The sequence below is a fragment of the Drosophila montana genome, unplaced genomic scaffold (genome assembly GCF_035044405.1).
Source record: "Drosophila montana isolate Dmon_TW-CO22-7 unplaced genomic scaffold, ASM3504440v1 contig_3733_1, whole genome shotgun sequence".
Classification (NCBI taxonomy): Eukaryota; Metazoa; Arthropoda; class Insecta; order Diptera; family Drosophilidae; genus Drosophila; species Drosophila montana.
Window position 1 is genome coordinate 8,074,034 of NW_026998620.1, and position 12,061 is coordinate 8,086,094.

The window sequence follows — 12,061 nt, forward strand, 5'->3', positions numbered from 1 at the left end:
CAATTGAAATGAACAGATATTTGCAAACAAATTTATTACCAATAAATGTTAAATATACGAAATCAACTCCAGACTGGAATATTCTCATTTCTTTGTGTTAATTCAGAGGGTTTACATACGGATTTGCCAAGGCTTCCAGATATATGTACATATAACATCCAGGTTTACGTACATATGTATGTATGTGGATTACTGGAGATTAATCGTAATTACCTTCAAATTATGAAAAAACCGTTGACAGCTGCCATTTGTCATTTTCGGTGCAGTGAAAATTATTTTTGGATTCCAATTTACAGCTCTTAACTTAAGTGCGATTTAAAGGTAAATCTTAGTACGAATATTTTTGTACTCTGCTGTGTAAAGCATTTTTATGTACATAAAAGTTACTCTTATTTTCAAGGTTTGAGAAAATATTTTACTATGAATACCAAATTTCGAATATCGTTTAGTTAAAAACAATTAATTCATAGTTTCATAAATTATTCCCAGCAAAAAAAAAATATTAAAAAAATAGTAAGTAATATTCTATAATGTATGAGTTCAATCTCTTGACCCCGACTTAACTACTACATTTTAAAGACTTTTATTTTAACTTTATTTAATTATATTAAGTAGCATAGATGGACAACTGGTCGTCTTAATGAAAAGTTTATAGAAGTTCGTTTCTTTTGAAAAAAAAAGATTAATAATTTTTAAAATAATTTATATTGAACAGACTCTTATAATAATGATTACATTATTTATAATAGGAATAACCGGTAGAATCAAGAACTTCTTTATTTTGAAGGCTTGAACTTAAAATAGAATGTTTGAACATTTTTTTATTGTATTTAACAGACCTTCATAATAAGGAGTTTATTATAATAGGAATTACCTGTAGAATCAAGGCGATCAAAAATTGCCGGCCACCGAGGAACATTATAACTGGGAAATGCTTAATTTTAATTTTAGGAGCATTTAACATTTAAAAAATATAAATTGGATCTTGAATGAAAAGTTTAATCTATACTGCTTCTATATTCTTTAGATATAGATTTAACCAACCGTTAATAATTATTATCTGTCGAGGCGTTAAAATTATAATTTATAACTATTATTCCCTTTATTAATTATTTACTCCCAAGCGGTTTTGCACAAAATTAGCTGCTGGTAATTACTAATTGCAATTAGTCAAGTATGTTCCTGCAATTAGCTCATAAAGTTGGGAGCGCATTTGTGTTATCATCGCCACAGCTGGAAGGAGCGGTGCCCCAAATGGCGCTCGTTATGGCTAGTGACCCAGGCGCGCCCCCAGCGGTTGACCCGACGCCATTGTTCATTTGCATTGTGCGCAATGGAGGATGAGCCAAGATGCGAGGACGATGACGACGACGGTGCAATGGGAGCGCCGCCATGCATATTGGAGAAAGAGAAATGGAAGTGTGTTTGCGTGTGAAATCGGTTGGCATGGGCTAGCATGAATCACTCGAGCGACGACACAGTGTGCACAAAGTGTAATGAATCATGTGCCAATGGGAGCCGAGCCGGCAGCAGGCACTCCAAGTGGCTAAACACAAACACTCAAAGCACACATTCACATTCAGGTTTTTATTTTCTTCTCTTTTTGGCTGGTACGTGTTGGAAATTCGCAATTTATTCTCGTTGGGCCTTACAAGTTTTTATTTGGGGCTGCGCCGCTGCCCATAAAGGCATCCAAATTGTTGAGCAAAAGCGCGTTTGCCGACAAATGTTAACAATTAGTGATACTCAGCTTTATTAGCATATTGTAAAATATTCAAATACAATTCTTGAATAGGCGCAGACACATATTGCCAGCTTATAAAACTTTAATCAATGCACTGTCTGTTGTTGCATTGGGATGTGGGTACATTTTTTGTTTGTTTTTTTTTTTTTAACTTAAGACTAGGATATTAGGCGGCAAAACAAAAAGATTAGACCTTGTTGGCCTTCTTAAATGGTTTCGGCGTGAAGCCGTTGCCCTGTTCTGGGCGTTTGTTGAAGGGCTTGTTCTTCTGATTGGTGTTGTTGTTATTGCTGTTGCTGAATTTCTTAAATTTTGCCGGAGGTGCATTTGATGCATTAGGAGCAGCACGCTTTCCATAGAATTGCTGGGGTTTATGTGCATTTTTCTTCTGGGTCAATTTATGCTTTAGTGCAGAGTTTGGCTCCAAGAAGATAGGTTGACCTTTAATCATCCGCTCGTTAAACAGGAAGGATTTGCAGAAGGCATCGTCGGTGGTGAATTTGATAACTGCCCTATAGGGCATCTTTAGGATGCTCTCAATTTCTCCCGCTTTCTTGAACAGCTCATTAAGATCCTCCTCTTCAACGCCTAAACCAAAGAACTTAATAAATTAGTAAATGTTACACCTTTTAAAATTGTTTAATAAACGCACCTGGTGCTAAGTTTGTTACCCGAATGGTGCGCCCACTGGAGCTGTAACGGTACGCTTCCACTTTAATCTCCAGATCGCCGAAAGTCTTGCCATTTAACTGCTTAAGCGCCTTTTCGGACTGCTCGGCAGTTTTGTAGGTAACAAAGCCCAAAACGGCCTTTGTGCAAACTGTATCAAGGTCTATAATTTCGCCGTGCTTCTTAAAGATCTTTTCAATTGTTTCTGATTTGAAGTGATCATAATTGCCTGTGTTAGCGATGATCAATGTGCATTCTGGTGATTTCAAGTCATTGTTTCTGTACGAGTCTTCACGAACTGTGATGAAGCGCGACTGGAACTCACTGTCGTGCAATTTAAGAGCCTTGGGTACCGAGCTCACCGAAACGAACCGAACGTATGCGTGGGGCAACAAACGATTGTTAGAAAAGTTAATAGCCTCAATAGCACCACAGCCCTTAAAATGCTCAGAAATTTGTTCCTTAGTGGCATTGGCTCCAATCAGTCCCACAGCAACAGTGCGATCGGAGAAGTCACCCTTGTTTATTGGACGAGACACGTTTACGACCTGGTCATTGAGCGTCAGTGCCTTCTCCTTGGCAGCAAGTGCGGCATTAACGGCTTCGGCAGACTCAAAGGCAATGACAAGGTTGTTGCCGCCAGCCTTTGACTTAATGCGATTAACTACGGCAATTGGTCCAAATTTCGCAAACAAGGCAATCATATCAATGTGTTTGTATTCTGCAAAACATAAACCACGCATTTAAATATGTTTTTTATAAACGGGTATACAAACTGAGGTTAAAAACTTTAAAAATCTTCTCGGCATTATTGTACCTACCTTGTGGTATATTGCTTACGAACAATAGCTGCTCCTTGGGTGTTTCGGGTGGGATACGGCCCACGATAACTTTTGGTATGCCGCCCTTTTGGGGTGTCTCTGCTTTTTTGCTCTGCTTGCCAATTGGTGCTTCATCGGGCTCCTCATCGGAATCGGCATCCTGATCGTCCTCTTCATCAGATTCCCCGGTGGATTTTGCGCTCTTTGATATCTCGCCAGGTTCGACTGTGTCCTCATCCTCATCTTCGTCTTCCTCTTCATCATCATCTTCTGCTTCCTCAGCCTCTGATGCACCTTCCGCCTAAGTTAGAAGAATAGCCGGTTGATTTGATATAACTGCGTACATATTTTACATTTGATTTTAACACACCTCAGAATCGCTGCCATCGTTAAAGTTGACGCCATTCTGCTCCTCATCAGCGTCAGAGTCGTCATCGCTGGCGTCTACCTCCATTTCAGGCTTCTCCTCTTCAACCTGTTTTGCCTTGGGGCCGCGCTTGTTGTTGCCCGCGGATTTCTTGTTAGCCTGCTTCCTTTGTGCCATTTTGATGAGTTTCTTTTAAAATAAACGTCAATTTGTGAAAAACGCGTGCTTCGGTATGGTCAAATGCACGTGGAAAAGAATTGGGGAAGAGTGTGACTGAACTGAGCAAGCCCAAAAATACCCATATTATCCATAGGTGGCAACGCTGTGGTAGTGTTGTTCAGTGACCAAACGAACTAGTTCATTTATGCATTATGCAGCACTAAACACACTAGATGGCGACAGAAAAAAGTTGTGTGGCGCTGTTGCTCATTAAGTATACATAAAAAAAAATTAAATTACACACGTATTTGTTATTAAAAGGTGCTTAAAAACAATAAAGAGAGCGTGCGAGCCAATAGACAGCAGAAGCAGTGGCGGCACACAGTGAGCAGCAGCGTTTACAAACACCAACGCAGCAGAACCAACAGCAGCAGAGACAGAGTCAGTAACAGCAGCAGCAGCAGAACGTCCAGAACGACGTTGACGGTGACGGCGACGACGACAATGAACACACTGAGCGCTAACACGAACGGAAGCGGTGCTGGATCGACGGGCAATGGCAACGGCAACGGCAGTGGTGGTGGCTCCACGGCGAATGCCACAACAGCCGGCAGTGCTGGCAGCGGAGGCAACGGTGGTAGCGGAGGAGGTGGCAACCTCGATGAGCTTGGCGGCGATGCCAGCTCACGCAGGCAGGCGACGCGGGTGTTCAAAAAGAGCTCATCAAATGGCAAAATCACAGTCTATTTGGGCAAGCGCGACTTTGTGGATCATGTCACGCATGTGGATCCAATTGATGGCGTTGTCTTTATTGATCCAGAGTATGTGAAGGATCGCAAAGTGTTTGGCCAAGTGCTGGCTGCATTTCGATATGGACGCGAAGATCTGGATGTGCTGGGCCTAACATTTCGCAAGGATTTGTATTTGGCTCACGAGCAAATCTATCCGCCTATGACAATGGAACGGCCCATGACAAGATTGCAGGAGCGGCTCATTAAGAAGCTGGGACCCAATGCGCATCCATTTTATTTTGAAGTGCCGCCCTATTGTCCGGCTTCGGTATCCTTGCAGCCGGCACCGGGCGATGTTGGCAAATCCTGTGGCGTGGACTATGAACTTAAGGCATTTGTTGGTAAGTTTTCCGGGTCATTTATTTCTCTCTCTGTGTGTGTGTGTGTGAGGAGAAAGCCAGAATCATTGTTGGGCAGCGCCTTTATATTTGTAAGACATATATAGCAGATATTTGTATAATCAAATATAAAGCAATGTATGTGTGTTAGTTGGCGCATGTGTCACGCGCGGGGTTAATTAATCCAACTGCGTCGACTGCGCAAAATGTCATTGTGTGTAGTGCTCGTTGATGACGCAGCGCGGCCACCTAATTGGAATTCGACGCCTCTAATTGGAATTCGGCTCTATTGCTCTCGCAGTCGCAGTAGCTTTAATTAGGCGTCTTTCCGCTGACGTTCAAAGTTTTTTCCTACGTTCAGCACTTACATAAATGCTTCTTAGAAACTCGACGCAGCTGGGTATCTTTGTTTTGTTAGTGCTAACGTAAGCTACAAAAAAAAACTACAGCAGCAATGACCCAAAAGCGTAATTACCGATCCCGCTCTACCCTTGCACGCTCTCCTGCGCCGTTCTCGTGTTTCCTCTTGCGCCTCTCATTCTCATTTTGCAATAATGAAATTGACAACACGAACAAAAAAAAAAATGCTTGAACAGTGTATTTAGCAGCGATTTATTGGGAGTTACGCGCGCATGTTTGCGATTCGCACGCGCATTCGCATTTCTCACTTGGGATCTGTTCTCTGCGCTGCGTTGCTCTGCTCCAAACTCAAGCTGTCTCGCTTTAGCGACTATTGCCTTTGTTTTGTTGTTGATTTTATTGCGCACGAATTGCTATCTATGTACATGCATATGAACATGTGTGTGTGTGTGTGTGTGTGTTTGTATATTTGGTATTGTGCCCGCTTTGCTTTGTCCGTTAATTTTTGGTGGTTTTATTGCCCGGCGTCGACATTCTTATCTGCCAGTAATGCTGCCGCCGAGCACGTTGCTGCCCCCGCCGCTGTCACAGCCAATTTGTGTGCAACCATAAAAAGATTATTGAAAGCAAACTTACGCCAATTGGCTTTTGGGTGGGCCTGAGAGGGCCACCCTCTGCTGTACAATGTATGCGAATTTATAGCACGCCCCAGACTTTAACATTCGCTGAACGGACTATACACATGTATGTATGTACATACATATGTATTAACATAAAAATCGATTGATTGAAATTAGTAATAAACAATTAAGGAATTTGCTTCAAAGTTTTCCAGAACAGCAACGGTCGATTTTAAAATTTATTTTCTACAAGAATTGTACTCCAAGTCGCAATCGAAAAACTGGCTGAAATTATTCGGTTCTCCACGGGCTAAGAAAACTACTGTAAAGAATTAAGCAAAAATGTTGCTTATTACCCATTTATTATTTATGTAAATAGATGCACAGATCTACATGCATAATCCAGGCGTTGTTTAAATTGTTATCGTTTAAAATTCTCAGCTTAAGATCAGTTTGAAATATGCGCAAAATGGGAATTATTACTTGACTGCCCTTGAAACAGCAATTTGATCCGTCTGGTATTTGACAAATGCTTATATTGTATTTGTTGTTCTCTGAAAAATAAAACGGAATTTGTTTATTATTTTTAATAAGCAAATAACATGTTGGATCCAATTTCTTCACTTTATTAATAACATGTTCGTGGAAACAGATACTGCAATTATATAAATTTGTTATCAGATAATTGCGACGATATTAAATTTAGTAACTGTTCTTTTTGCACTTGACACACAAATTGTTTTTAGTTTCCATATAACAATATGGTTTCTTGATCAGTTGCAAGGGCATCTATACTTCTCGAATGAGTAGTACAATTGTTTTTATTAACTTGGCATCTGTTGATTTGTTTATTTAATGTGCTCTGCTCTGGGTTAGAGCTGCCAGTTTTTGGCATAAACAATAAACTCTACACCTCCCTGCCTCTGGCTCACCGACATATGCCGAAAACAAGCACGATTTATGAGCTGAAAATGGAAAGTATTTTAATTTTTGTTGCTTTTTTTCACATTCAAAATTGAGGCAAATATGTGAATATTTTTAAGCAGCTTCCTAGTACCGAGAGATAATGGTGTATCGGCAATGAGTCGTTTATTTTTAAAACATTCCCTGAAATCATCCCATATGTTTATAGTTAAGTCAGTGAATCATCTGGTTGCTAAGCTCTTTTGAAATTGTGACGCACACAAAACGGAGCTCGACACACCCCCAAGCCAAATATGCCTAACTATGCATATTGATTTGTTTGTGTATGTGTTAAATATGTTAATATGTTATAAATATAAGTTGCGCCCAAAGCTAATGCTGTTTGTGTATTTATCTAACGATAGGCGAACACATCGAGGATAAGCCCCACAAACGCAATTCGGTGCGTTTGACGATTCGGAAGGTGATGTATGCACCATCCAAGGCCGGAGAGCAGCCCTCGATTGAGGTGAGCAAGGAGTTCATGATGAAGCCCAATAAAATACACTTGGAGGCAAGTCTGGATAAGGAGCTGTATCATCATGGCGAGAAGATATCAGTCAATGTGCATGTGGCCAATAATTCCAATCGCACGGTCAAAAAAATAAAGGTGTGTGTACGCCAATTTGCCGACATATGCCTCTTCTCGACGGCCCAATACAAATCTGTGGTGGCCGAGATTGAGTCGGAGGATGGCTGCAATGTGGCACCTGGCTTTACGCTCTCCAAGGTGTTTGAGTTATGCCCCCTGCTAGCGAATAACAAGGACAAATGGGGGCTGGCGCTGGATGGTCAGCTTAAGCATGAGGATACAAATCTGGCGTCAAGTACGCTAATTACCAATCCTGCACAGCGCGAAAGCTTGGGCATATTGGTGCATTACAAGGTCAAGGTGAAGCTACTAATTGGCTCGCCACTGTTGGGAGGAGATTTGGTTGCCGAGCTGCCATTTACGCTGATGCATCCCAAGCCCGAGGAAGAGGAGCAACCGATTCTGGGCGACCGCTCCCCGCGCGCCAGCCTGGCAGCGCCGCTGCTTAGCCTGGGCGATGCAGTCGATGCAGGCGCCGCGGCTTCCTCAACACAAACGCCAAACGATGTGCCCACCACCACGAACCTCATACAGCTGGACGACGATGAGGCTCAAGACGATGATATCATCTTTGAGGATTTCGCGCGGCTTCGCTTAAAGGGTGCCGAAACAGAGGCCTAGACGGTGACAGTCAATGTCTGTCAATGTCCGTGAGTTGTTTGTGGTGTTGCTTCGAGCAACTGCAGTTTTAGATCAGCCCATAGACATGCGAACGCGCAATATTTATTGTCCAACTCTACGTATATATACAGTTATATATATATATCCAAAAATATGGCAGCCCTGATTGTAAACTTTGAATACATAGCCACGGTACATAGTTTTATATTGCTATTGATATGTGTAGGCCATACGTTCTAGTATCTATAGTATTTAAGCTGAAAGTGTACGAATTTTTGAAAATGTGAAATTGTTTAACAAATACACACACACACAAACACACACATACACATACAAAGAACCCTCAAATACACCGACCAACAAAGAAGCCAGAAGTTGAAATTATGCACAAAACTTAAGCAATTTATTACTGTAATTGTTTTTAGCCATTGTTGTTTAACAATACCCAAAAAACACGCACAATTCCTTGTTAAGAGCCATACCATTTATGACAGTAAGCCGACATTTATTTAGTTTGTTTCGCTCTGTTTGTTGTTGTTCCGTTTAAACGGGTGTCGCAACGTTTAAAAGCTTTAAATGAGAATTATTTTGAACTTAGTTTCCAAGCACAAGAACAGTTTATTTAAAAACCAGAATATATATGCGTATACATTAATCTAAATACGTTTTTGTAATTTAACAATAAAATATAAACAATTATTTGTTATAACCAACAACAAAAACCCAATTGCAAGCAATGTATAGTGTTCAAAGCTTTCCAAATAATTCAGATATGCATTCATTTCAATGTCAAATAATTTACTTTATACCGCATAGTTTAAGTTACACTTACAAATCTTTCGTTAAACTGAGACTGAACCTCAATAAAACCTGAGAGACTGCTCTCCAAGGATATATATTGTAAACAATATTTAGACGACGCATATATTTTGTTTACTAGTTACAAATAGATTATTCTTGCTTTAATGCCATATTATATCAGTTCCGCATTACAATATAATTTGTATGTATTGAAGTGCACCGAACAATAGATAAGAGAGAGCTATAAGGTAAATCGCAATATTAGATAACTGGAAATCTTATCATAAAGCACTCAACAGTGTGTATGTCTGTTGGTTATTTGGAAAGTGTGCATATTGCTCGGCAAGCCGATTATTATTAATTGTTCAACATTCCAGCACGCTATTTTTTATTTACGCTGTTCAATGGAGGGAGAAGCTGGGATGAGCTGGGACACCATTCCCCCATATGATATCACGTTTGATAATGTACTCGAATACGCGTCAATGTGTAAGAAATTGGCTTTGTGAATCGAAATTGAGGAAACGAAAAGAAACTCGAATACGAAAAGCAATTTTTAACTAGAAAATTTATACATAGGTATATAAACCATATTAAATAATTAAAATATAGCTGTTAGCTATCTATCAGAGGCGCAGTAACAAAATTTAAATATACTGGAATTGCAAAAAAATATATTTTTGACATCATTTCATATATCATGTGTATATTAAAACAAAACAAAAAATAAGTTCCTTTTATTTTTGGCGCTTAGTAATGAGGAAATAAATGTATTGTCCTAGGTTTTAAAATTAATAATATACCTATAAGATTGCTAATATCTGTTTTCAAACCTTATTTCAATTAGGGCTTTTAAATAATATGCGCGATTGTGAAATTATCACGAATTTGTTTTCACTGCCCCAAAAGCAGCAGAAAAATGTTGTAAAATAATAGTGAAAACCAATTGAAAATATATTTTAAATTGCATTTTTATAACGCGTATATTTGTATCTGTAAGATATACATTAACACTTACATAGCATAAGTTTGTTAGAATGTTTTATATCACAAAACAAAACGAAAAAAGAAGAAATTAACAGATCAAGCATAATGAAATATTAACATAAATGTGCATTACAAACTGGTAAAATGGATACAATATAGAACAATTCAAATAATTTATTAGATAAGTCTATCGATGTGAACAAAAAATAAATGATATATTATTAACATATACACTTAGCCTTAGTAAATGTAAATGAAATCGTTTTAAATATGAATATGAGTATGTACCAACATATTTAGCGCAAATATAAAGCATTTATGTATGTATGTCTAAAAAAATTTAAATAAAGTTAATGTAATCAAATGAATGTCCCACTAAATCAGCTTATCAAGAATTTGTCACAATTATTTTTAAACATTTTTATAATACATTTTATATGACAACATAGAAGTGTATGTATACAAAACGAAAACGAAAACAGATAAAAAGTAAAGGACCCGTTTTGTAGATGCACAAAATAAGAACATTTATTGTATTTATTAAGTACATGTTTGTCTGGTACCAAAATGCATTCAATTTGATAAATGTTTATGTTTAATGTATAAGTACATACATTATCTATATATGCATATAAATATTAGCTATTAGATAAGTGAAGAGTATTATGAGCTGTTACCTAGCCCACACAGAAGCCCCCACGTTTATCATTAATGCTAAAGAACTAACAAGAAATAACGCTATTTGCAAACATTCATAAATATATACATACATATTTACATAAATATACATTTACATACTCTATGTACATTGTCATTAGTGAACGGAATCGAAAATTGGTTGATTATATGGCTAAACTAACCCACACGTAATATGAACGATAAATATTAAAGTCTATATAGAATGAATTAAAAATCTATGATGTGTACATCTATCTGTATCTTTATATAGCATGCGGTCTATGATACGCAGTTGTATGTGAATTTCGTCGAATACCTTATAAGCCCATTAACAAAAACGTGACAATGAATGTTGTGTTTGTAAATGTTATAAATAACGATAATAATTAAATCAACTAAACTAATTGTTAGCTACAGTTAGGCAAAGTTATTGCATAGGGATGCATTGGAACTGTGCCCTAAATGCCATACCGAAAAGCTTTAGCCAGAGACAAGTGTGAAAAAATAATTGGATATATGGAAATTGTCATCGATAGGTCGTCATTAATTATTCATTATATTAATATTGTATCAATTTTACGTTTCATTTCAACATTAGTTTATCAGACTTTTGAATTTAAACTGCGTCCGCTTAATTAATACATTTGTGTAAATTGTATAACCAAATTGCGCATCCAATATAGATTCAACATATTTGAAATAGTTTGGGCAACACAAATCTATATATTACAAAATGCATTTTATTTAAACTACTGTCAGCGTTGTTGCACCCTTTTAGAATAATTAGTGAATTATGAAATATTTATGATGTACTTCTGACGTTGCAAATTGAATAACAATTTGCCTTTTGGTTTTTGCCTAAATAGTAGTTATACGTGAGTGTATATACTAGCTACAACAAAAATGATTGCGAGAAAAATGTGGGCTTAACCATGGAAGCAAATGACATAAATGAACATGAAGTTATCACATAATATACACAAAATATTGCTAATTGTGAACAAAATGAACGAAATGCAAGCCGATTAAATAAATAAATACAAAATGCAGTTTTTATGCGTGTCACAAAGTAAATAAAAAAATGGTAAGTGCACATTGAAAAGGAATTAAACTGGCTAAACTATGATTTAAATTAGTAAAGCAAATCAATTTAAATGCTATAAAAAAGATTAAGCTCGGTAAATGTAAATGTAAGTCCATAAAATGTTTAATGGAGTCTCTAAGACTTGGTTCCCATTAAAATCGAATGTAAATTGCGCCAAAAATGAACGGAACCCACAAGGCAGTTTCTGGCTCCACATAATGTACGGAGAGAGGAGGAGGTTTTATAATTTATGCACTTTATATTACCTAATAATTTATTAATGCACAATGGACCTGAAAGCGGCCTTGTGGTTAAGACTCTGCAGCGGAAGCAGACAGACGGAGACGGAGACGGAACTGGCTGCCCGATGATGAACCCGTCATCTCTGCTGCGGTGTAGTATATGTATGTACACATAAACCAAAGGACGGAAAACCGCAATATGAAAAAGCCATTTGCTGTTTGTT

At 37.9% G+C, this 12,061-nt stretch overlaps 2 protein-coding genes across 2 annotated transcripts; one reads left to right on the forward strand and one right to left on the reverse strand.

Moving 5' to 3' along the window:
• Window positions 1–1,736: 1,736 nt before the first annotated feature.
• mod (modulo) lies at window positions 1,737–3,858 on the reverse strand. The gene is made up of 4 exons (XM_064695174.1): window positions 3,605–3,858; window positions 3,235–3,535; window positions 2,397–3,134; window positions 1,737–2,332 (listed from the first exon to the last, which is right to left on the reverse strand). Exons 1-4 carry the CDS (start codon window positions 3,776–3,778, stop codon window positions 1,932–1,934), a joined length of 1,614 nt encoding a protein of 537 aa, XP_064551244.1. The 5' UTR covers window positions 3,779–3,858; the 3' UTR covers window positions 1,737–1,931.
• A 131-nt stretch (window positions 3,859–3,989) lies between these two features.
• On the forward strand, window positions 3,990–8,438 carry krz (kurtz). Its single transcript, XM_064695175.1, has 2 exons — window positions 3,990–4,892; window positions 7,198–8,438. Exons 1-2 carry the CDS (start codon window positions 4,265–4,267, stop codon window positions 8,043–8,045), a joined length of 1,476 nt encoding a protein of 491 aa, XP_064551245.1. The 5' UTR covers window positions 3,990–4,264; the 3' UTR covers window positions 8,046–8,438.
• The last annotated feature ends 3,623 nt before the right edge of the window (window positions 8,439–12,061 follow it).

Coding starts and splice junctions, on each gene's coding strand:
- mod (XM_064695174.1), bottom strand. CDS start 3,778: ATGGCACAAAGGAAGCAGGCTAACAAGAAATCCGCGGGCAACAACAAG. Junction 3,135..3,234: donor CGTAAGCAATATACCACAAG/GTAGGTACAATA, acceptor TATGTTTTGCAG/AATACAAACACATTGATATG. Junction 2,333..2,396: donor GGTAACAAACTTAGCACCAG/GTGCGTTTATTA, acceptor TCTTTGGTTTAG/GCGTTGAAGAGGAGGATCTT.
- krz (XM_064695175.1), top strand. CDS start 4,265: ATGAACACACTGAGCGCTAACACGAACGGAAGCGGTGCTGGATCGACG. Junction 4,893..7,197: donor TGAACTTAAGGCATTTGTTG/GTAAGTTTTCCG, acceptor ATCTAACGATAG/GCGAACACATCGAGGATAAG.